General features: G+C 43.5%; 1 protein-coding gene across 2 annotated transcripts in view; it reads left to right on the top strand.

The window, feature by feature from the left end:
• Positions 1–25,543, top strand: part of LOC138670889 (electroneutral sodium bicarbonate exchanger 1) — a 346,456-nt gene that overhangs the window by 284,784 nt on the left and 36,129 nt on the right. The window contains exons 14-17 of one of the 2 annotated variants that reach the window (XM_069758639.1): positions 3,647–3,892; positions 7,814–7,919; positions 22,668–22,829; positions 24,254–24,367. In XM_069758639.1, the coding sequence (XP_069614740.1) occupies positions 3,647–3,892; positions 7,814–7,919; positions 22,668–22,829; positions 24,254–24,367 (628 nt within the window). The remainder of the gene's footprint in view (positions 1–3,646; positions 3,893–7,813; positions 7,920–22,667; positions 22,830–24,253; positions 24,368–25,543) is intronic. The other variant, XM_069758640.1, reaches the window with a different exon arrangement.

Here is a 25,543-nt window from a genome sequence, read left to right on the forward strand (position 1 = left end):
ACGTGCTTGAACTTGCAGGTATTGCCATACTTGCACTGGCCGTCATTAAACTGCCAGCATGTGCCCGTTTTTTCTTTTGCCCCCTGTGATCCCTGTCCTCCTCCTCCCCCTTGTCCTGACTGCTGACTACTACCCCCCACCCCCTTGAAAAGACTGCCCGTACCGCACAGGGGCCATCACCTTCAACCACAATCCAATGTCCTTTTGATCCCATTTTATCTCGGGCCTAACCGCCTTCCGCTGCCTAAATTGCTCATCGTAATGCAGCCAAGCCTGGCCCCCATACGTACGATGTGCCTCCCCAATAGAATCAAAATAACAGAAAAGACCCGAGCAATTCTCCGGGAATTTTTCTCCTCTCACACTGGCCAAGATAGCAAAAGCCTGTTGCCAATTTACAAACGTTTGCGGAATCGAGTGCCAACGCCTTTTTTCTTCCTCCTCCTTTTTGCTATCATCTTTCCTCCCTTTGTCCAAATTAAATTTTTCCAAAGGGAGGAGGGAGAAAATCTCCACAAATTCGTCCTTCCAAATCTTCTCCTTCACCTCCTTCTTTAGATGGGCACCGAGGGGACCCTCAAAACACACGTAAACTTCCCCTTTTGCCCGATCGTCTAATTTTACCTCATCCTTCTTACCCGTCTCCGTTTGAACCGACACTGACACCCCAGCTGCCTGAGCCGACGTGGCAGCCCCAGACCTCGCTAACTCGCCAGGGCCCCCCACCCCCGGCTGTGTTACCAGAATCCACCAACCAAGCCCCCGCGGGTGACCCTCCCACGCTGCCTGCTGCGTCCAATCTCCTCAAAATATGCGACATACCCGCCAAAAGCTCTCTAACGCCAGGAAACCCTGAACCAGCCTCCCCTACCCCTTCCACTAACCCCGCCGTACCCAGCACCGAAAGAGGAATAGACATATACTCACGAGGCTGCGCAGGTGCTGTGTCCCCACCAGCTGTGTCTCCGGAATCCCGCTGCTCGCCATCGTCTGGATGCTCGCTCCCAGATCCGGGGTCGTCGCTGCCGCTGAGGTGCCCCAGGCCCGCGCCCCTGGCCTCCACGTCACCAGGGGGGACCGAGACTGGCGAAACGCTCCTGTTGCTGGACCTCCTGGCGGATCATGACCTGACGGCTGTTTGTAATCCACTTCGGCCTCCTGCAATACTGGCCCGACCGGCACCCGCCACACGACCTCTTCGTCCCGAGCCCAGTTGAACCGCCGATGCCAGCCTGCCCGTCGCCCTGTTCTGCCGTCCGGTGCCTCTGCCAGGCCCACCTGGGGGAGGTGAGCCCGCCGCTGCACCCGCTGCCCTGGAACTCCCGATCACCGCTGGCGTCGCTGGGCTCCTTGCTCCCCCTGTCGCTGTTGCCGCTGCTGCCCGCGCTGTGCTCCGGCTGTTCCTAGCGCCACTGAGAGGGCGCCGCACTTCCTCTGCTCCCTGGCCTCAGGCCGCGCCTGACTGGTCCCCGCTCCACGCCGCCGACTCGCGCCGGCAGAGCCGCCAGGTGGATTCCTGCTGGAGGGGGGAGCGGGCGGGATGGTCGCGCCGCGTCCCACAGCCCTCGCAGGGTCCCCGGAGGGGCTCCGCAGCCTGCGCCTGCCGCGCGGTGTAATCTCTGGGGACAACCTTTCTGGGGGCCGCGTCCTCCTGGTCCTGCTGCCCCGGCTCCCGCTGTCGCCCAGCAGCCTGGTGAGCTGCTCCTCCAGCCATCCGTCGCTCCTGGACCTGGATTCCCTGCGCAGTTGCTCCACGAGCCTGTCTATGGAGGACATGGTGAGTAGCTGTGACAGGTCTTCTCTCCTCGTGATTCACCGCACAAGTGATCCTTCCTGCACTTATTCCAGCCCCCGCCTCCTTGCTCCACTAAGAACACCCCCTATTCAAAATTCCCACCAATCCCCTTACGATCCCTGTTTTCATTCAAAACTCCAAACCCCCCTCTCGGCAACACAGTCATGTGGGGGCTTCCATCAAGCTGCGCCCATTACAGCCCCCCCTCTTTCTCCACTGCTGAGGGCTATTATGACGGGGGTAATTATTAAGCAAGTTCTCCCCTGTTTTTGTTTAAGTCTGTTGTTAAATAGGCAGTCTCACATGGGGGAAGGTATTGTTCAATTCCTCCCCTTATGAGAATTATAGTGATTAATTTCACTGGCTAATAGCCTTTATGGGGTAAGCTTTAATTCAATACTTACTACATGGAAGCTCTTTCAAATTAAGCAATACCTTTATATGGTCAGTCCGTTCTTCAATTACTGAGAAATCAGCAAGTGAATTCATATACACATGAGGCTGAAAGACTTTTGTAGATCTAAAGCCTCTGTCACTCCAGCTCTCTCTGCTCAGCGCTGCCTCCTCCAGCTTCACTGACCGCCTCTATGCTGTTGACTTCAGGCAAAGGAGCCATAAGTAAACCAGGAGAAAGCAGCACTGCGCAGAGAATAGAGCTGAAGTGACAGAGGCTTCAGAATAACAAATAAATCTACGGCCTCATTTGTATATTAATTCAAACACTGATTTCCCAGTAATGGTGGAACGGACTGGCAATGTAAAGGTATTGCTGGACTTGATTTTGAAAGAGCTACATGCACATGTGAATAGTTTGGAAGGTGAAATCCTGATGACAGATTCTCTTTAATGGATACATATTGGCTCATGGAAGACAAAAAGGAAACAATAAATGACTGCTGTGAGAAGGGGTTAATATGGCTATGCACTTGAATGCTTACTTAGAGCATCACAATGCAGAATTCAGCAGATGATACCATGTGCTGCTTGAAATGGCTCCATATGATAACACTGTTTTATGGAAGAATGTGTGCACGGTGTGTGGTTCTGGATGTCAGTGAATGAGAGCTGTTGGCTTCTGCTTGTAACAATGCAGTATGTACTATCTTGATCTTTAGATTTTGAGAAGACGGTGCATTGAGCAGAACATCATAATAATCTTTCTATTGGTCAAAGGGGAACAATCACCCTCCTACGGTTGTTTGCATTATGGGGCAGAACCATTGTTGATATAGACACTGTGTTTCTTTCCCACCATCACTAGTCCTCTTCTAAATTGCTCATTGACTTACGTGTTTGTCCCTAATAGGAAACATAACATTGATATTTCCATTTCCTTGTTCTTTGCCATCACGTCTTTTTTATGTAACACATAATGCCACCTTTGATTAATATAAATGTGTATTTTTCCTGAGATGTAGAAGTTTTCTTTTTCCTTTAGATATTTGATATTTTTCTTCTGTGAAAAATCCACAAAGTAATATCTGGATCAATTGTCATCTCCTTTAAAATGTCATTTTTGTTTTCAGCTGTGTGTATTGAAGTCTTTTGTGTCCTTACTAGAATATTTCATTGTTTGGTTTTTGAAAGGATCACAACAAAGTACAGAACGATTCCATATATCAGACGGGACCATAATCAGAATGACTCGATTTCCTTTTGAAGGGGAAATCTCCATTGGATTGAATAGCAATTCCCTACAAATTTCAGAGCTCTACTGCCACTTTCTTCCAGACATAATGTTACCTGATTCATGAGCATGTTTGTCTTTTATTATAATTATTCACCCTGTGAGCAAGTGCCGCCTGCCTCTTCCCATTATAATAACTGTTATCTGCCTGGCTTCTTTCCTAGAGACCATGACCTGTCCTATCTATCACTGAGAGCGTGCATTGGGCTGTGGACAGCTTTCCTCTGCATTGTTCTGGTCGCCACCGATGCCAGCTCTTTGGTTTGTTACATCACACGCTTTACAGAGGAAGCCTTCGCCTCGCTGATTTGTATTATTTTTATCTATGAAGCCATAGAGAAGCTGATACATTTGGGAGAGACCTATCCTGTTCACATGCACAGTCAACTGGACGAACTAACTCTTTATTAGTGAGTGTTTTACCTTTCTGCTAATGTACATAACATATCTCATGATGTGAGTTGGGGAACAAGATGCAAATTAGCTCCCTTCCAGAAATTCCTGGAAAGGCTATAAAAATAAGTCACTTTTTTAACCTTGTCCAAAATGGTAATTTGATGTGTTTGTGATTTATTTTTTGTTATTGGAGACAGATTGTTATGACTGTAATTATCATTTTTCAAATCATAGACAGTGTAGGTAATGTGTTCATATCAGAATTATGAGCTGTAGACCTAAAGTGGCTTAAAAGCTTTGAAAAGTTGAAAAATGTATATACTTTTTGTGTTTTCACACCCAGGCTACTCTAAAATAGGTGGACCTGACAGGGCGTGGCCACACGCACCCACCAGATTCATCAAATCTGCCGTACACCAGAAATGTTAGTGGAGTCCCTGACTGTAGTAGCATTTCTGGTGCACGTCGCTCAGAAGAGTCGTTGAATTAAGTGGCGTGCTCCTCTTAATGAATATGGCACCACTTCAAACCTTAAATTACCACTCCGGTGAATTTTTTTTTATTTTCCCTTGTGCTAGCTATCATGTGATAGTAGTTAGTGTAGTAACATACTCCCCAAACACCTTGTTCTCCCATATCAGCCGTGCTCCGGCGTCACGTGACAGACTCCGAAACCTGCAGATGAGTGTTTTAAAACGTAAGTAACAATCTCAGTGTAAGGCCGGGATCAAACATGCGGGAAATGTGTGACCCCGGCCTAAGTCCGAGTCTCGCATGTTAATACCCGGCATTGCCGCTGTCACTCAGAGGCGGAGCGTGCGGCTGCATGTATTGCTATGCGGCTGCACGCGCCTCTCCTGAGTGACGGCGGCAATGCCGGGTATTAACATGCGAGTCTCGGCCGTATTTCTCGCATGTGTGATCCCAGCCAAAGGCTACGGTACTCCGAACGAAGCTACAGAGCCTGGTAGTGAATTCACACAGACTTACATTGAGAATGTTCATAAAGTGACCTCTGCTCCTCACAGCCAGGACTGTGTGATTCATCAGTTCATAAAAGACATGACTTAGTCTCGGAGCGGAGCTGATACCGCGAGAAGACAGTGGACGGCGAGTATCTGACTAAACAAACTACATTCATAAACATGATACATAGCACATGAGAAAAAAATGGTGTAGTTTTTTAAAGGTTTATTTTGGTTTTGCAAAGTGTCAGTAAAAAATATTGGTTATCCCATGTTTTTTTGATAAGTTATCCCCCCAAAAAAATCAGTTTGACAACCCTGACTGCTATCTAAGGAAGTATCTGAAACCACTGGGTAAATCTGACAGGGAGAAGGACTTGGGGATCCTAGTTAATGATAAACTTACCTGGAGCAGCCAGTGCCAGGCAGCAGCTGCCAAGGCAAACAGGATCATGGGGTGCATTAAAAGAGGTCTGGATACACATGATGAGAGCATTATACTGCCTCTGTACAAATCCCTAGTTAGACCGCACATGGAGTACTGTGTCCAGTTTTGGGCACCGGTGCTCAGGAAGGATATAATGGAACTAGAGAGAGTACAAAGGAGGGCAACAAAATTAATAAAGGGGATGGGAGAACTACAATACCCAGATAGATTAGCGAAATTAGGATTATTTAGTCTAGAAAAAAGACGACTGAGGGGCGATCTAATAACCATGTATAAGTATATAAGGGGACAATACAAATATCTCGCTGAGGATCTGTTTATACCAAGGAAGGTGACGGGCACAAGGGGGCATTCTTTGCGTCTGGAGGAGAGAAGGTTTTTCCACCAACATAGAAGAGGATTCTTTACTGTTAGGGCAGTGAGAATCTGGAATTGCTTGCCTGAGGAGGTGGTGATGGCGAACTCAGTTGAGGGGTTCAAGAGAGGCCTGGATGTCTTCCTGGAGCAGAACAATATTGTATCATACAATTAGGTTCTGTAGAAGGACGTAGATCTGGGTATTTATTATGATGGAATATAGGCTGAACTGGATGGACAAATGTCTTTTTTCGGCCTTACTAACTATGTTACTATGTTACTATGTTATGTTACCTTATTGGTCACTGTCCATCTTTTTAAATTGTCCTGCAACATAATTAAGAAAATAATCCAAACCAAAATGTAGGACACCTATCTGCTAACTAGCAGGCTCCTTAGGGTAGGTGCAGACGAGCAGTAAACGCAGCGGGTTGGATGCTGCGTACTTGTGCAGTGTCCAGATGCTACGGCATAGTGGATGGGATTTCAAGAAATCCCATTCCCATTATGCGTTCACAGACATCCGCTGCTCACCTACGGAGACAGACATGCGGCACGTCTTTCCAGACCACAGCATGTCAATTTCTCTTGTGGAGACGCGAGCCTCTGCAAGAGAAATGTCACCCATAGAATGTATGGGACGCGGTGAATCCGCACGGTTCAGTGATCACATGCGGATTCACCTACGTTCAATAGACAGTAGCGCTTTGGACGCAACGAACATGCTGCCACTTCCGGATCCTCTGCACCCGGCCTTAGGGAGCGGCACTACTTCCCCAGTCTCTATGGTTGTTACGTAGCCAATCCGAACTATACTCTGTACTGAGGGTGGCCAAGAACCCTGTAACAGCCGTCTGCAAATGTCGCTCTGTTTTACAGCAGATTCTAGAGGAATGGTCGCAAATAATCGAATTTTCTAAGGAGAGAAAGGAGGCATATTGATCTATACAGCTAGTCCCCAATTCATCATGGTGCGCTTTTCATTTTTTTTTTTTTTTTTTTATCTTACTTTTTTGCACTGGGTGATTTTGTGCCAAATATATCAAAATGAGCAGACAGCGTGTAATGAACTGGCACAAATTAAAATTTATTTTTTTTTGCTCTTTATTGCTTTTTGGGCAAAAAAATCTTTCAATAAACAATTAAAATGTCTTTAAATGTGCAAAAAAATTAGACGGTTGCAGAGGGTCCTGGAATACAATTGTACAAAAATTTGGAGACGTTTTGAAAAAGTTGCAAATAATGAATTAAGCTGAAACATCTGGATAACAAAAAACCACAGCAGAAATAAATTAAAAAAGTCACTATCAGAACCATTTTTACTGCAAATAAAGCTGCAAAGACAATAATGTATTGACCCCCTCTTATTGAACGGGAGTATAAATTAGATACTGCAGGCGATCATCATAATATGGACCCTCTAGTATTCACCCGTCCCACCTCTGTGGTTTACGGGATAGTTTGAAAAGAGGATTGTGAGACTTTAGAGGATAGAAATGTTCATATACTATATGTTCCTTGATTTGGAACAGATGTTATTGGGGCAACAGAATTAATAGCATACTTAAAGGTCCCCAATTCATCCAGCAGTTTTAGCCAGTTTTGTAGTTTAAAACTGCTTGAAATGTCACAAAGCGTTAGTACAACCTGTAGGTGTGCAAAAATGTTACAACTTTTGGCGTTTTTACACCTTATCAGCTCTGCCAAATTTTTGAAAAGTGGGTGCTGCTTAGGAAGGGCCAACAGGTTCATCATAATTTCTGCCAAAAAAACGTTTTGTAAATTACGACAGGACTTCACAGCAATCTTTTACTTGAGGCACATTGCCTCTTCTATCTGTGTCCACCGGTGGACATGACTGTGGGTATTTGAACGTATTTCCTCTGTACTCTGTCCAGTCTCTGCATACTGCACTTGTTGGTACTTGTGCAGGGTGTGATGCTAGCATTATACGCCTCTGTATTCACCTTCATGCCAGTGACATATCCTAGGGAAACCAGTTAGTTTACTTTGATCTGTGTAGGCGCAGTGGGAACCAAAGTTGAACAACCCTTTAAGACAATAATGTAAGATCTGATTGATCGGAGATGTGTTATTGATAATCATTAATTAATTAATTTATTCAGGAAAAAAAGTTAGACATCCTCCATATTTCTTGTGTTTAGCTGTAAGTGTGCTGCTCCAGAAGCTCCATCTAACAAGACCTTGATGTTCTGGAGGGAAAATAACATCAGCCTTTCTGAAGATCAGTGGGCCAACCTCACAGTTAGTGTAAGTACATAACGTAGTATTACACTGATCATTTGCTGTACAGACAATTATCTTTGTTTTGTGTCAGTCAATAGATAAAATACAAACTGAGACTCCTCAGTGGTTAGTATGTATGTCTTAATTATTAAGTGAAAAGTGTCAGGTAGCAAGATTTAGAGATTACTTGGGTCTCTCCATCAAGCATGGTCTTTAACTTGAGGATAGATTCTATAAGATCACATCAGCCTTTGAGGTCAGATGCATGTCAATATCAAGAATTTGGGGCAGACCTAACTAATACCTGGCAGTTTTCTTAAGAAGTCATAACATCACTTTTCTACAGATTTCAGAGACAGAATAGAGCTGTAAAATAGTCTTTGCCGCTACTTATTCCCCCTGACACCTCCATCATGCATGCTCGGTTTAGCTAAGTGTGCATGGCTTTTCAGTTGTCTTAGTCCCCACAATGTATCTCCCATATAAATGGATTTGTGTAAAGTGACCACCCGAACCGAAATCTAAGTTCACTTATTCTTTGGGCTGAAGGCCCCATTCACATTCGGTAGGGGGATATTTCAATCAGGTATTGTTCTCCAAGAGATAAGCTGCCAGCCAACATGTCTGTCAGTGACTTTCTCAGAGAACACAGGAGCCTTTGGCCGAACCAGCGCTTCTGTGTAATGGGAGAGTCGGCTGAGAGTTATGGCAGCTGGACAATCGGCCAAAGCATCGTTTGTCCAACAAATGCATAACATAGATGTCAGCTAACCATCCATCATTAAAAAAGTTATTGTCTGTGAAAAATGGAAGTGTACATTACATGATCCGGTGAACTTGGCCACTTTTTTCAAGCCCATTCTGTTTCTCCTTTTTTATTTAAAGTACCCCTCTGACCTTCCACTTTGGTCTGTCATGTTAAAGGTCTGACCCTTTGTACAATTGACCTGATATACATTTTATCAGTTGCTTCCTGGCCAATCCTTAATTGCTAATTCTTTAACTGTTTGCCTAGTGTTGTAAGATTAGTCTTTATTGTGGCTTGCAAATTGATTAGTAAAAGGCACTAGCCTACCCACATCTTCATAATATTATACTTTGCAAATGAAGAGCAATATACAGTTAGGTCGAGAAATATATAGACAGTGACACGGGTTTTGTAATTCTATCTGTTTAGCAAAACATATTTAAGATACAGGAATATAATCAATAAAGGACTTTCTGCTTTAATTTAAGGGTATTCACATCCTAATTAGAATAAGGGTTTAGGAATTACATCTCTTTAATATGAAGCTGCCCTTTTTTAAAGAGACCAAAGGTAATTGGACAATTATCTCAAAAGCTCTTTAATGGGCTGCATGGGCTATTCACTCATTAATCCATCATCTGTTAGCAGATAAAAGACCAAAAACAACCAAAGAAAGGAATCAGTAAACATAGCCCGGTTCACTATGTAATTTCGCCGGAATTTTCTGGAGAGTTTCAAATATGTACATTTTTGGAAAGGCTATGGTATAAGCAATAAGAAAAACAATGTTTCCATTTGCCCCGAGTCCTAAGTGGCCGCCATCTTGGATTTTACAAAATGGCTGATTTACATCGATTTTTGTTAATATCTCAGCTTGTAAGTAACGTAAAACTTAAATTTTGACAGCTAAACATACATTTTGAGTACTAAGAAATGCAGTGGTATCCAAATAAATACTCTATATACGACTACAAATTGTATCGGTTTATATTTGAACAAATTTTCGAACTCGAAAAGCAGAGAGTTAATGTTTTTAACTTTTGAACAACCAGAGTGTCTTTACATATCGCCACCATCACTGTCATCATCAGTTTCATATTTGGTCTGAGTGTCCTCGTCATTCATACACTCGCTGTCACACTGACAAAGATCGGTACAGGATAAGTTATTTTTTCGGCACGAACACCTTGAAGAAGAACAGTCATGTTTGCATTGACAACTAATCATCTCGATTATTGCTTTTGGAGCTGGAAGAACATCTGTCATGGTTGGTTTCAACTGTCCATCCAACCCTTTGTGATAGCCATTCTTCTCGGGATCCAGCTGAGAATCCTGCAAAGCAATGTTAGCTTGTCCCCACACTCTGGCTTGGATATGGACTCTGAGGACATGTTGTTTTAGAGCTCCGAGTGTAGGAGGTAACCTGTCACTTTCTGCCATATGCTTGCAAAATAGATGCCATCGCAGTTCGGGAATATTCTTAATAAAAATGCCTTTTGGAGAGTAAGCAAAACATACGAAGGTAGCAAGAGTTGACAACATAGTTTTGCTCACTTCTTTTTCAGTCGAAAGCTTTTGATTTGAATTCATACATGATGTTCTGACTCATAGTGAGTGCTGCTCGGTCAACAATTTTGGTCCTTCTTTGAGTTTCAAGGCTGTCAATCGGCCCTGTTATGATCCAACGGATAGCGGAATATAATTCTGCTGGAACGTCGTTTATGTCACTAGTGACCGTTATGGTGTTTTTATCATTGACTTCCGTTGTAAAATTAGCAATGCTTTTCCTAATTAACTGTGCTGCTTTGTAGATTGTCTGCATGTTGTCTGCATCATCACTACGACATTCCATTGCAGAATTAACCATGATTTCCTCACAGGCTTCTGGTGAATAAAGAACTGCTGATTCCCTTCTGTTTTTTGAAAGACAGGATTTCAGATGTGGCAAGGCATTCATTATAATTTCTTTGAGCCACTTTCTAGTGAATGTAGGTTTGTGATTTTCCACGCCTTCTATACCAAGCATATTCAAATAAGTGGTTTCGATATCTTGTATAGATAGATATGATTGGTTCTGTGTTTGAATATCCACTAGGTTTATCAACTCTAGCAGACTTGCACGTTGTAATAAGGGTTCTTTGTGGTCTGTTCTGTTGGTACTACGTTCTCGTTGTCCATGAAAAACATGCTTTGTCCAACAGCTTTTGTGGTACCGGACGTCAATAGAATGTGCATCCCCTGGTGCAATGCATGTGTTCAGTCTTGTTTTCAGTGTTAAATTATCTGATGTTTCAATAGCTTGTTTCAACGATTTCCCTGCGTTGACTGTCCTCACATTATAAAGCTTCTCATTCTCATCGTTCTGACAAAAGAAACATTTTTCCTTATCCAGTGGCCATGTACAGTGGGGCAAAAAAGTATTTAGTCAGTCAGCAATAGTGCAAGTTCCACCACTTAAAAAGATGAGAGGCGTCTGTAATTTACATCATAGTTAGACCTCAACTATGGGAGACAAACTGAGAAAAAAAAAATCCATAAAATCACTTTGTCTGTTTTTTTATCATTTTTTTTGCATATTATGGTGGAAAATAAGTATTTGGTCAGAAACAAACAATCAAGATTTCTGGCTCTCACAGACCTGTAACTTCTTCTTTAAGAGTCTCCTCTTTCCTCCTCTCATTACCTGTAGTAATGGCACCTGTTTAAACTTCTTATCAGTATAAAAAGACACCTGTGCACACCCTCAAACAGTCTGACTCCAAACTCCACTATGGTGAAGACCAAAGAGCTGTCAAAGGACACCAGAAACAAAATTGTAGCCCTGCACCAGGCTGGGAAGACTGAATCTGCAATAGCCAACCAGCTTGGAGTGAAGAAATCAACAGTGGAAGCAATAATTAGAAAATGGAAGACATACAAGACCACTGATAATCTCCCTCGATCTGGGGCTCCACGCAAAATCCCACCCCCTGGGGTCAGAATGATCACAAGAACGGTGAGCAAAAATCCCAGAACCACGCGGGGGGACTTAGTGAATGAACTGCAGAGAGCTGGGACCAATGTAACAAGGCCTACCATAAGTAACACACTACGCCACCATGGACTCAGATCCTGCAGTGCCAGACGTGTCCCACTGCTTAAGCCAGTACATGTCCGGGCCCGTCTGAAGTTTGCTAGAGAGCATTTGGATGATCCAGAGGAGTTTTGGGAGAATGTCCTATGGTCTGATGAAACCAAACTGGACTGTTTGGTAGAAACACAACCTGTCGTGTTTGGAGGAAAAAGAATACTGAGTTGCATCCATCAAACACCATACCTACTGTAAAGCATGGTGGTGGAAACATCATGCTTTGGGGCTGTTTCTCTGCAAAGGGGCCAGGACGACTGATCCGGGTACATGAAAGAATGAATGAGGCCATGTATCGTGAGATTTTGAGTGCAAACCTCCTTACATCAGCAAGGGCATTGAAGATGAAACGTGGCTGGGTCTTTGAACATGACAATGATCCAAAGCACACCGCCAGGGCAACGAAGGAGTGGCTTCGTAAGAAGCATTTCAAGGTCCTGGAGTGGCCTAGCCAGTCTCCAGATCTCAACCCTATAGAAAACCTTTGGAGGGAGTTGAAAGTCCGTGTTGCCAAGCGAAAAGCCAAAAACATCACTGCTCTAGAGGAGATCTGCATGGAGGAATGGGCCAACATACCAACAACAGTGTGTGGCAACCTTGTGAAGACTTACAGAAAACATTTGACCTCTGTCATTGCCAACAAAGGATATATTACAAAGTATTGAGATGAAATTTTGTTTCTGACCAAATACTTATTTTCCACCATAATATGCAAATAAAATGTTAAAAAAACAGACAATGTGATTTTCTGGATTTTTTTTTCTCAGTTTGTCTCCCATAGTTGAGGTCTACTTATGATGTAAATTACAGACGCCTCTCATCTTTTTAAGTGGTGGAACTTGCACTATTGCTGACTGACTAAATACTTTTTTGCCCCACTGTATGTGACCTCGTGAATGGTGATGAAGAGTCAGATGTTAATGAACCTGATTCGTCCATTTCAGCACGTCCTCTTTTTAATCCTCGTTTCTTGGTAATGTGGCTACCAGTAGCTAATGCATGTGCATAACGGTCCCGGGCTCGTTGTATTTGGTCGTTGTTAATTGCATTTGTGTAACAACTTCGATGGTAGACTGCCTGATGTGTAGCGATTGTGTCTTTCCTGTTGCTAATCCGTCGATGGATATCAACATAGTTGCCATCTTGTAAACTTGCCCTCTCTGCTACTATGTCCAAAACGCGCTGGTAAGACTGTATCCGAGGATTTTGCACCAACTTCTCATTGCCATTGGAAGACTGACAGAGCATACATAGCTTCCAGTTGATAGGTGCCTCACCTTCACAAGTGACTTCAGTAGCTTGTGGTTTGTCTGTCATGTTCAACTCCTGTAATAAAAGAAAAAAAAAACATGTGATTCCTGTCATTATGTATTATTATGTCAATACTAATTAATTATAAAAAACTGCTGTAGTAAATATCTAAAACACATCTGCAACTAGTAATATTGCATTTCTTAGCCCTAAAATGTATGTTTAGCTGTCAAATTTTATTTTTATGTTATTTATAAGCTGAGATATTAACGAAAATTGGTTTTACGTCAGCCATTTTGTCAAATCCAATATGGCGGTCACGTGGGACTCGGGGCAAATGGAAACATTGTTTTTCGTATTGCTTATACTATAACCTTTCCAAAAATGTATAGTTTTCAGACTCTCCAAAAAAATCCGGCGAAGGCCTAAATCAATACATAGTGAACCGGACTAACAGTCCAAATATATGAAAAATTGCAAAAAACTTTATTAACAATAATGCTAGATAAAAACATGACAGAGGGAAAACAATCCCCGCGCTACACATAGCATGCACCTGAACGGGCAGGGGATAGGTGCCTACAGTATAAAAAATATATACACTTACTAACCCTACAAAAAGACTCAAAAGGAATCAATAATTGTGCAGGACTTGCCTAATGTGGCTAAATATACACAGAACAATATAGTCCATAATTTTGTAACAAGACCCATGCACAATCTATAGTGTATACATACCGGGTAGCTTAGAAATATCCCAAGTATGGACTGGCACCACACCCCTGTTCACCCCGACGCACGTTTCGGCTGATGCCTTTTTTTGTATACATACACTATACATTGTGCATGGGTGTTGTTACAAAATTATGGACTATATTGTTCTGTGTATATTTAGCCACATTAGGCAAGTCCTACACAATTATTGATTCCTTTTGAGTCTTTTTGTAGGGTTAGTAAGTGTATGTATTTTTTTGTACTGTAGGCACCTATCCCCTGCCCGTTCAGGTGCATGCTATGTGTAGCGCGGGGATTGTTTTCCCTCTGTCATGTTTTTATCTGGCATTATTGTTAATAAAGTTTTTTTTGCAATTTTTCATATATTTGGACTGTTTGCTGCTTCCTTTCTTTGGTTGTTTTTGGTCTTTAGTATTGCAGTTTGTCCATTATTGTCCTATTCTTGGTCCCATTCTTTCTACATATGAGTATACCCTCATTGGGTTAAATTAATAATGTTGGTGACCTCGTCTTTTTCCACATTATTGTTCTGCCTAAGCAGATAAAAGGTCTGGAGCTGATTCCAGGTGTTGCACTTGTAAGCTGTTGCTGTGAACCCACAATATGTGGTCAAAGTAGCTCTCAATGGAAGAGTAAGAGATGAAAAAAAGAAATCCATCAAGAGATAGCAGAAATGGTGGAGTGGCCAAATCAACTGTTTGGTACATTCTGCAGAAAAAAAGGGCACTTTATGAGCTTAGGAACTCAAAAAGGCCTGGACATCTACAGAAGACAGCAGTGCTGGATGATCCCAGAATCCTTTCAATGGTGAATAAAAACTCTTTCACAGAATTCAACCAAGTGAAGAACACTCTGCAGGAAGTAGGTGTTTCTGTATCTAAGTCTACCATAAAGCGAAGACTTCATGACCGCAAATACAGAGGGTTCATCACAAGGTGCAAACCATTAATCGGCGTTAAAAGTAGAAAAGCCTGATTAGACTTTGACAAAAAAAACTTCTAAAGACGCCAGCCCACTTCTGAAAAAGCATTCTTTGTACTGCTGAAAGGAAGGTCACCCCACACCAGAATGATAAGGAAAAAGTATGGAGAAGTCTTGGAACGGTTCATGATCCAAAGCACACCAAATCCTCTGTAAAATATGGTGGACCCAGGGGGGTGTGGCTATGTAACTGAGGAGGAAAGACGCACCTTATGTGAGCTCCAGCAATCCTGAGCCTATCCTGCCATTTGGACCCTTAATTGACATACTGTGCCGGTTGGTACTGGTACCCCATAGTCTCAGGAACCCTGTGGACCCTTCGGATGGCCACTGTGAAGGTTTGGGACGATAGGAGCTGTGGTGGCCTGGACGGGCGGCAGACTCCACGTGCAGCGGCGGCCATTTTCTGAGTGCACGCGCTGAGAGGACCAGACGCAGCGCCGGCTTTTCTTGGTGCCGGGCATCCTCCCTCTTGGAGTCGGCGATCTCCGGACCTTAGCGGTGAGCGCTGGAGAGCACCGGTGAGCAGGAGCAGGAAGACCGGAGGTGGACGGCGGTGTCTGCGGGGGGCGCATCACTGCAGCGCGCGCCCTGACAGTGGGGAAGCGGCGCTCTCAGTCATATCTGCGGCGCAGCTCAGGAGGTGAGAGACTAGCCTGAAATAATGAGGTGGCGCGGTGTGTGTGCCCTGAAAGATTGGGCCCCGTGCCCCCTGCCATACAAGTACTTCTACTGCCAGCGCCATAACTCTAGAGGGGTTAACCCTCCCCCCCCTCGCTCTGCTGTTCCCCCTGTGTAGACTGTGGATCTGCTCTAACATACAGAGTCCGGGTGCATATTAAAACTGCTGCCTATATCACTCTCAATATCCCAGCTGCCTATCTAGTGGTCTCTCTGGAATATAGCCCTACATTTAACTCTGTTGTGACTGGAATTGGAGAGTGCACTATATACGTATATAACTGCAATTAACCAGTGGAGCCCTTCTAGCTGCCTGCCATGCATCACTCTAAGGGAACAGGGGCTGCTGACAAACTAAGGAAGTACGCCAGGGAGGATCCTTCTGATAATGCACGCACTCTCAGAAATAACCCTGCACAGACCCAGCGTAAAAATCGTCTTTCTGATAGTAATGAGGAGGGAGAACAAGATGAACTGACTCTTAAACAGGCATCAGAGCAGCTAATGCAAGCTATATCCCTCACTAGATCATCTCTCACAGAAAAAATAGAGGATGTGCATACTGAGATGGGTCGTCTGCGGCATGATATGCAAGCTATGAGAGGGCGTATTTCGGAGGTTGAAACAAGAGTGTCTCACATAGAGGATACCATCACCCCTATGGAGGCTAAGTTGACAAAAGCCGCTGGCTCTGTAAACGCCTGGAAACAAAAGGCAGATGATCTGGAGAACAGATTGCGTCACAATAATATTCGAATTATCGGTCTGCCGGAGCGTTCGGAGGGTCAGCAACCCAAACAATTTCTGGAGGACTGGCTTAAGGCCTCCCTGGGGGGCGAATTTTCTTCAACATTTGCAGTGGAGAGGGCCCATAGGGTCCCAACGAGACCTCTTCCCCCTGGAACTCCACCCCGACCCTTCCTGGCACGTCTTCTCAACTGTAGGGACAGAGATGCTGTTCTTCGTTTGGCGCGACAGAAGGGCCCTATTAAATTCAACAATGCTACCATATCGATTTTTCCAGATTTCTCCATGGAACTCCAAAAACAGCGGGCGCGGTTCATGGACATCAAGAAACAACTTAGAGATAAGAGTATCATCTACTCCATGCTTTATCCGGCTCGACTGCGCATTGTTCATGATGGTTCCACCTTATTCTTCACGGATCCGGCGGAGGCGGCCGAATGGTTGCGGTCTCACGGGGTGTCTAATGTGAAAGACTCCTAATTTATGCTCCTTGTCTAATGGTAACATAAATGGAGCTCTCTAAGTGGGTGCTGAGGTTGTTAACAATACCGGACGCTGGATTCAGTGAGGGTATCCCCTTTTATATTTGACTGTAGGAGTATAGGATCTTACTCCTCTACTGTTCAGTTTTTAAGTTGTTGTTTTTCTTTTTTGTTAGATTTAATTAGTTTTAGTAGGTATTTGGGTAAGAGCCGCCTCCAAAGCCATTATGACTTCCCATGCGTAATTAGCGGACTTTTCTCACCATCAATGCATACCATGTTTTTTAATGGCTGGATATGGGGTCTGAATTGATATACATGACATGGAACATACGGGGTATTAAATCACCCCGGAAGAAAATCAAGGTGTTCTCTCAAATTAGACGATATCATCCTCATATTGTGGCCCTGGTAGAGACACATCTGACCAGAGATACAGCCAGAGGTGTACAGAAACCTTGGGTACAGTGGTATGCTCACGCGTTTCACACTAGCTACTCGAGAGGGGTATCACTATTGGTACACAAAGATGTCCAATGGGAGGCCCAGACGTCTCGGCGAGATTTAGAGGGACGTTTTGTTTTTGTCCATGCATTAATTAATTCCCGCGAATACGTCATACTATGCATATATAACCCCCCCCCCCCGGCTAATACTTCAGTACTTAAGATGGCAATGAGCTTTGCATTAAGCTACCCAGACGCACATGTTATTTGTATGGGTGACTTCAACTTAGTTATGGACAGTAATTTAGATAGAATGCGATTGGGAGATGGGTCGCCTGGGGAACCTTTGTCTTCTTCTTCTTCCTCGACCCCGACTCAGTTGGCACTGTTCATGGAAGGTAGCGGCTGGATAGATCTATGGAGGATGCATCACCCCGGGGAGAGGGGATATACCTGCCACTCATCCACTAGAAGTTCCCTCTCTCGCATAGATTATATCTTCGGGTCCGGCGACCTAGTGCGGTGGGTGGATAGTGTGGAACACGGTAATAGAGGGACCTCAGACCACAGTCCGATTATTCTTAAACTTGTGTTTGGGACATTGAATAATGGTAGAGTATGGAAATTGAATCCCTTTTGGCTTAAACTAATGGATTCGGACGATAGGACAGTTGACCAGCTGAACTGCTTCATTCAGTCCCACTCAGAACTTCAGAATATTAATTTATTTTGGGATACACTTAAGGCATATCTAAGGGGCTGTCTGTCTTCTACAATCTCATATATTAAAAGGGTAACATCGAGGGAGGACGATGAGATTGAACAACGTTTGAGAAATGCTGAGGCAGCATATACAGCTGACCAGACTAATGATAATAGGGTTGAGTGGTTGACTCTGCAAAGACTATACGCCCAACACATAGACACCAAGTCTAAGCGTAAGTTGTTTTTTACGCGACAATCGTACTTTGAAATGGGAAATCAGGCGGGGAAATTTCTGGCCTACTTGGTGCGTCAACACAACACATCTAACATGATATTACAAATTCGCTCACCGGACGGCTCATTGAATTCCACTACTGAGGGAATACTTCAATGTTTTTATAACTATTATAAGGGGCTGTATGAATCTAAGAGCGGTTTTGGTGTTTCCGATTGTCTGGGATATTTGTCCGATATAACATTCCCTGTGCTGAGTTCCGCCCAGCGGACCTTTATGGACGCTGAATTTACCCTGGAGGAAGTGGAGCAAGCTATAACAGATATGGCCGCTGGGAAGGCCCCTGGGCCAGATGGCTTCCCTGTAGAGTTGTATAGGAGATACCGGGGGATACTGGCTCCGCTTTTATTGAAAGTATTTAAAGAGATATGGAAGTGAGGGTGTCTACCTGATACTTTTTATGAGGCACATATTATTGTACTTAAGAAGGAGGGGAAAGATCCTTTGTAATGCGGATCCTATCGTCCCATATCCTTGGTAAATGTGGATTACAAGATCCTTGCTAAGATACTGGCTACCAGGTTGAACTCCATTATACTAGATATTATACATCCAGATCAAACTGGCTTTATACCCGGTAAGAGCACCTCCATAAATATTAGACGGGTCCAGTCGGTGATTCAGTACAGTTCTTTGTTACCAGACAGTGCCTGGGCATTGGCGTTGCTGGACGCAGCCAAGGCGTTCGACTCACTTGAATGGCCCTTTTTGTCCGCTTGTCTGCAGAAATATGGCTTTGGGGAGAAATTTTTGAAATGGGTTGGTGTGTTGTATCTGAAGCCCAAGGCCCGTATAGTTGTCAACGGCTCTATGTCTGAACCTTTTTCACTATATAGGGGAACCCGTCAAGGGTGTCCCCTCTCTCCGGCCCTATTTGCTCTAGCAATAGAGGCATTGGCTGTGCGTTTGCGCTCAACCCCTGGTATTGATGGTATTAGAATAGCGGACCGCACCGACATCATTGGTTTATATGCTGACGATATGATAATATTCATGGATAGGGCAGAAGAAACGTTGCCAAAAATAATTGCTACCATAGATAAATTTAGTGGGTTCTCAGGCCTATATATTAATTGGGATAAATCTGCCCTATTGCCTTTATCTCAACTCCCAGCACCCAATCTTAATACTCTTTCTTTACTGCCCATAGTGTCTGAATTTAAGTACCTGGGTATTTACATGTCCCAGTGCAGTGGGTCGGATCTACAGCTCAATGTTCTCCCCCTGTTGGAATACACTAAATTGAAATTTGCATCTTGGAGTAAGGGTACCGTCACACTATACGATTTACCTACGATCACGACCATCGATATGACCTGGCCGTGATCGTAGGTAAATCGTAGTGTGGTCGCTGGGGAGCAGTCACACAGACAGCTCTCCAGCGACCAACGATGCCGAGGTCCCCGGGTAACCAGGGTAAACATCGGGTAACTAAGCGCAGGACCGCGCTTAGTTACCCGATGTTTACCCTGGTTACAAGCGTTAAACTAAAAAAAAACAAACAGCACATACTTACATTCTGGTGTCCGTCAGGTCCCTTGCAGTCTGCTTCCCGCACTCAGTGACTGCCGGCCGTAAAGTGAAAGTGAAAGCACAGCCGCTGTGCTCTGCTTTCACTTTACGGCCGGCAGTCACAGTGCGGGAAGCAGACGGCAAGGGACCTGACGGACACCAGAATGTAAGTATGTGCTGTTTGTTTTTTTTTTAGTTTAACGCTTGTAACCAGGGTAAACATCGGGTAACTAAGCGCGGTCCTGCGCTTAGTTACCCGATGTTTACCCTGGTTACAAGCGAACGCATCGCTGGATCGCATCGCTAGATCAGTGTCACACACACCGATCTAGCGATGACAGCGGGAGATCCAGCGATGAAAGAAAGTTCTAAACGATCTGCTACGACGTACGATTCTCAGCAGGATCCCTGATCGCTGCTGCGTGTCAGACACAGCGATATCGTAACGATATCGCTGGAACGTCACGAATCGTACCGTCGTAGCGATCGAAATGTTATAGTGTGACGGTACCCTAAGCTTCCACTGTCCCTAGCAGGCTGCATTAATCTCATAAAAATGATTTTGCTCCCTAAATTAAACTATTGCCTTCAACATAGTGCAGTAACTGTACCAAAATTCTTCTTTACCAGTTTAAATTCTCACGTTACTTCATTTGTGTGGGGGAAAAGCAGGCCCAAGCTCAAACTAACTACTTTGCAAAGACCTAAACAGGAGGGGGGAGCGGCAGTGCCAGATTTTTTTTATACTATTTGGCGGGACAGGCTAAAGCATTATGTAAATGGATGCCTCATAACTATCTCCCTAATTCTGAAAGTCACTTAGTTAGTTCTGTTGGTGCTAAATGTCCGTTGGGTATTCTGGAATCGGGGAAAATAAGTGCTCCTAGTTTGCTGCCCATGATTCGATTGGCGCGATCCACTTGGAAGAAAATTAAAAAAGTTACTGGATTTGGAGACATTGTGGCCGAGATGCCTCTGTGGGATAATAGTTATTTCCCGACGCTGGTGAATCACCCATCTACAAAATTTTGGGTTTCCTACGGGGTTCTTTTGATGGGAGACTTATATGATCAGGGGTTTTTTTTGTCCTTAGAACAACTACAAAATAAGTATGACCTTCCAAGGTCTCAATTTTTTCGATACCTGCAGCTCAGATCTGCCGTTCAGTCATTTGTCAGGAATGAGGGGATGAACCGTAACATCTCATCTTTACCTCTGATAGGTATTCTTAAGTCCCAGGGACCTCAGGGTCTTATCTCGTCCCTATACACATATCTGCTATCAGCGGGAACGAACTCTGTTGTGGATTCGGTGAGAGGCAAATGGGAGGGGCTTATTCCTGATATGCAAAGTGAGGAATGGGAGGATATTTTGGAATCCCCCCTTAGAGTCTCCCCATCAGCCAATAATAAGATGACCCAATTATATATAATCCACCAGTCATACTTGACTCCGTTGAGACTTTGTCGGATGGGTCGATACTCGACGTCGGAATGTTTGCGTTGCCACTCACCTGACGCTGATTTTACGCACATGATATGGCAGTGCCCCATAGTCTCTCATTACTGGAGGGAGGTGACGTCATTATTAGCTTCAATACTGTCAATTCCGATTCCTCTTGAACCCTTAATTTGCCTGTTTGGAGTGTGGGACGAGGAGGCCTGGGAACACTATACGGGGATTTTTCTACGAGAAACACTTTTCTTGGCAAGGAAGTTACTAGCTCTGCGGTGGATGGGGAACTCACCCCCCTCCGTTAGGTCCTGGATTGAACTGGTAAATGCAGTTGTCCCCTATGAGCGCACTCTTTATCAAAATAGGGGCTGCCCGTCTAAGTTCAGCAAAATTTGGGATAGATGGAACGCCTCTCATCTCACTCTGTGATCTGACTAATTGGGAGAAATGTGGTTTACCTGGTCCTTTTGATCTGCAAATATTGCGCAATGGGAAAGGAACAAAATAAATAATGTATTCAACTTTGGTTAAGTGGCAGCTTAGTAGTTCTGGAGGTTTAGTTTGGTTGTAGTTTAAGAACCCTATGTTCTGACTGTTTCATAATTTAGTACATACGTTTTCTATATGTGAAATGATTGGCATATGTATGTTCTGTCTTTTTCAATCCCTGTAATGTAACCACTCAGATTAACGACAAGGACAAATATGTATGCTGTAATTTCATTCTATGTTTAATAAATAAACGAATAAAAAAAAAAAAAATATGGTGGACCCAGTGAGACGGCATGGGCTTGCATGGCTTCCAATGGCACTGAGTCACTAGTGTTTATTCATGATGTGATTGTAGACAGAAGCCACCTGATAAATTCTGAAGTGCACAGTGATATAAGCTCTGCTGAGATTCAGCTAAATGCAGCAAGGTTGATTGGATGCTACTTCACAGTACAGATGGACAATGATCCAAAACATACTACGAAAACAACCCAAGATGTTTTTTTTTTAAAGCAAAAAAGTGGAATATTCTACAATGGTTAAGTCAATCACCCCATCTCAACCCCCATTGAGTAGCATGTCACATGTTTAAGGCAAAACTTAAAGTAGAAAGACTCACAAAAGAGCAACAACTGAAGTCAGCTGCAGTAAAAGCCTGACCGCTTCACAAAGGCGGAAACCCAGCGTTTGGTGACTTCCATGGCTTCCAGACTTCAGACAGTCATTGCCTGCAAAGGATTCTCTACAAAGTAATAAAAATGAACATTTTATTTATGATAAAGTTAATTTGTCTGATTACTTTTGAGCCCTGAAGCTGAGACTTTGTAGAAAAATGGTTGCAATTCCTAAACATTTCACAAGATAATTTGTTGAATCGCTTTAATTAAATCTGAAAGTCTACACTTCAATTGCATCTCAGTTGTTTAATTTTAAATAAAAAATAGTGGTATGCAGAGCCCAAATCACAAAGATTCGGTCACTGTCCAAATATTTCTGGACCCAACTGAATATATACACTATTGTGCTGTTGTTTTATCAAGAACAATCCCCTCCACCTAAAATAAAGACTGTAATGAGATAGCTTGTCTGAGAGTACTCTTACATTTATTTTTAAGAATTGTAAAATGATGCATGGAGAGTTTGTGGGTCCTGCCTGCGGACAACATGGACCGTACACTCCAGATGTCCTCTTCTGGTCCTGCATTCTGTTTTTTACCACATTTGCACTGTCCGGCATGTTGAAAACCTTTAAAACAAGTCGCTACTTTCCTACCAAGGTGGGTAATTTTTTTTATATCTAACTGTAACTGCGTAATTGCACCATATGAGAAGATTGTTAAGGCCCCATACACATTTGACATCTGATGTGTATGGGGACCCCTAGAACCACCCACCCTTCCCTGAGAGATGGATGAGCTTTCTGTTTAGTTTTTTTAGGGAGAGAAAAGTCCAGGAATAGGTTCCTCCTCTCTTCCCATTGACAACACATGAATGCTCATACTAAGCTAAGTGCTCATGTGTATGAGGGAGTCAGGAGAGATGGCTGTTGGGTAGCTTTACCCTTGTGAAATCTAACGTGAGAAGTCTCCAAGTGTCCAGTCTAGATAACAACCTATAGAGATTATTGGTATTTGGAAGGAAGCAATATGGTCCATTTTGTCTACAACTGCATATAGGTATACTCAGTTAGTCTACAATCCATCTGTAATGGACCTGTCCTGAATAACTACACAAATTTCTTCTTCTGCTTCTCCTCCTCCCTCTCCTCTTCCTTCTCCTCTTCCTTCTCCTCTTCCTTCTCCTCTTCCTTCTCCTCTTCCTTCTCCTCTTCCTTCTCCTCTTCCTTCTCCTCTTCCTTCTCCTCTTCCTTCTCCTCTTCCTTCTCCTCTTCCTTCTCCTCTTCCTTCTCCTCTTCCTTCTCCTCTTCCCCCTCCTTCTTCTTCTCCTCCTCCTCCTCCTTCTTCTCCTTCTTCTTCTTCTTCTCCTACTTCTTCTTCTTCTCCTCCTTGGCAGAGCTGTCATTTAGCGTCTTTGTGATACATGTACCCACAGACAACATATTGAAAACACATAGAAAAAAGATCATGCCCATATATTGGGAACACCTCAGATTATGCATTGCATTTTCCTTGCAAGGATGTTATTTAACATCGGTTTAGGCGTATATATTTTCCATCTGCACATTGTGTCTGGATATATGCATATTGAGACCTGTATGGTTCATTACTTAGGAGCCAGTATTTGCCACATATTTTGCTCGTTTGCATTTTTTGCACATTATTTGCATATTGTTTTCTGTGTGAAAAATAAGGGGGGAAGGGGACTCTAGGTGCTAGTCATCATTTCCCCTATACTAGGGTATGGTTTCTTGCATAGGTATCTGTTTGTATTTTAGTGTTTGTTGTTTGTGCTGTGTATTCCTACCAATAAAGCTTTTTTGACTTTTATATAATCTGAGGTGTTCCCAATATATGGGCATGATGTTTTTTCTATGTCTTTTCATGTTGTTTCCAAGCCCATGGTGAACTCTCTGGCTGATTAATCAGTGTGTGGTGCCCTCCGTATTTCCTATTATCACAGACAACATATTGCTATGGTTTGTTTTCTTGTGCCGTAGCAACTAGCAAGTCCATTTCTGGACAGAAAAATAATTTATTTCTAAAATTGTTCTAATAATAAAACTGTACATTTTCGTACTTAGGTGCGATCGATGGTCAGCGACTTTGCAGTGTTCCTCACAATCTTGACCATGGTGATTTTGGATTATTTAATTGGAGTGCCCTCACCAAAGCTTCAAGTTCCAAATGTATTTAAGGTAATTGTGTAAGGAAATCATTTTTTTTTTTTTTTTTATAATTTTCCTCCTTCATTCTAACTCAGAGGCGTTTAACGTTTCAGCCACATCTGTTTAAGGAAGGAAGCTTGATCCATTTACTTTCTGACGGATTAGTAGATAATATTAGGCTGGGCCTGTATTATATTTCTTCCATCTGTTGGATAAAGATAGGATTCTATAGGATAGCGGTATGGTAAGAGTATGTGTTTTACATAATACCACTGGGATATGTTAAAGGCTGTAGATGTTTTGCGTTCCATCATTGTTCCTATGTCCATGGGCTGAGTCTGGTATTACAGTTCAGACTCATGACTTTGATTGGGGCTGAACTGCGATACCTGTCACACACCATGGACAAGAGTGGCACTATTTCTTGGAAAAAAAAAAGCTAATTAAATATCGGATAATTATGGTATTCTGTTCCTTGAAATCCCATCGATATACATTTTTACATTTCATGCATTGAGTAGCAGTGTGTAACAAACCAGTATATAGTATATACACTGCTCAAAAAAATAAAGGAAACACTAAAATCCCACATCCTAGATATCACTGAATAAAATATTGCAGTTGTAAATCTTTATTCATTACATAGTGGAATGTGTTGAAAGCAATAAAACCTAAAAAGGATCAACGTAAATCACAACTAATATCCCACGGAGGTCTGGAGTTGGAATGATGCTCAAAATCAAAGTGGAAAATTAAGTTACAGGCTGATCCTCAGTAGTATGTTTGGCCTTCACGTGCCTGTATGACCTCCCTACAACGCCTGGGCATGCTCGTGATGAGGTGGCAGATGGTCTCCTGAGAGATCTCCTCCCAGACCTGGACTAAAGCATCTGCCAACTCCTGGACAGTCTGTGGTGCAACGTGACGTTGGTGGATGATGCGAGACATTGTGTCACAGATGTGTTCAATTGGATTCAAGTCTGGGGAACGGGTGAGCCAGTTCATAGCTCCAATGCCTTCATCTTGCTGGAACTGCTGACACACCCCAGCCACATGAGGTCTGGCATTGTCCTGCATTAGGAGAAACCCAGGGCCAACTGCACCAGCATATGGTCTCACAAGGGGTCTGAGGATCTCATCTCGGTACCTAATGGCAGTCAGGCTACCTCTCGTGAGCACATGGAGGGCTGTGCGGCCCTCCAAAGA

Source organism: Ranitomeya imitator, chromosome 3, assembly GCF_032444005.1.
Source record: "Ranitomeya imitator isolate aRanImi1 chromosome 3, aRanImi1.pri, whole genome shotgun sequence".
NCBI classification, from domain to species: Eukaryota; Metazoa; Chordata; class Amphibia; order Anura; family Dendrobatidae; genus Ranitomeya; species Ranitomeya imitator.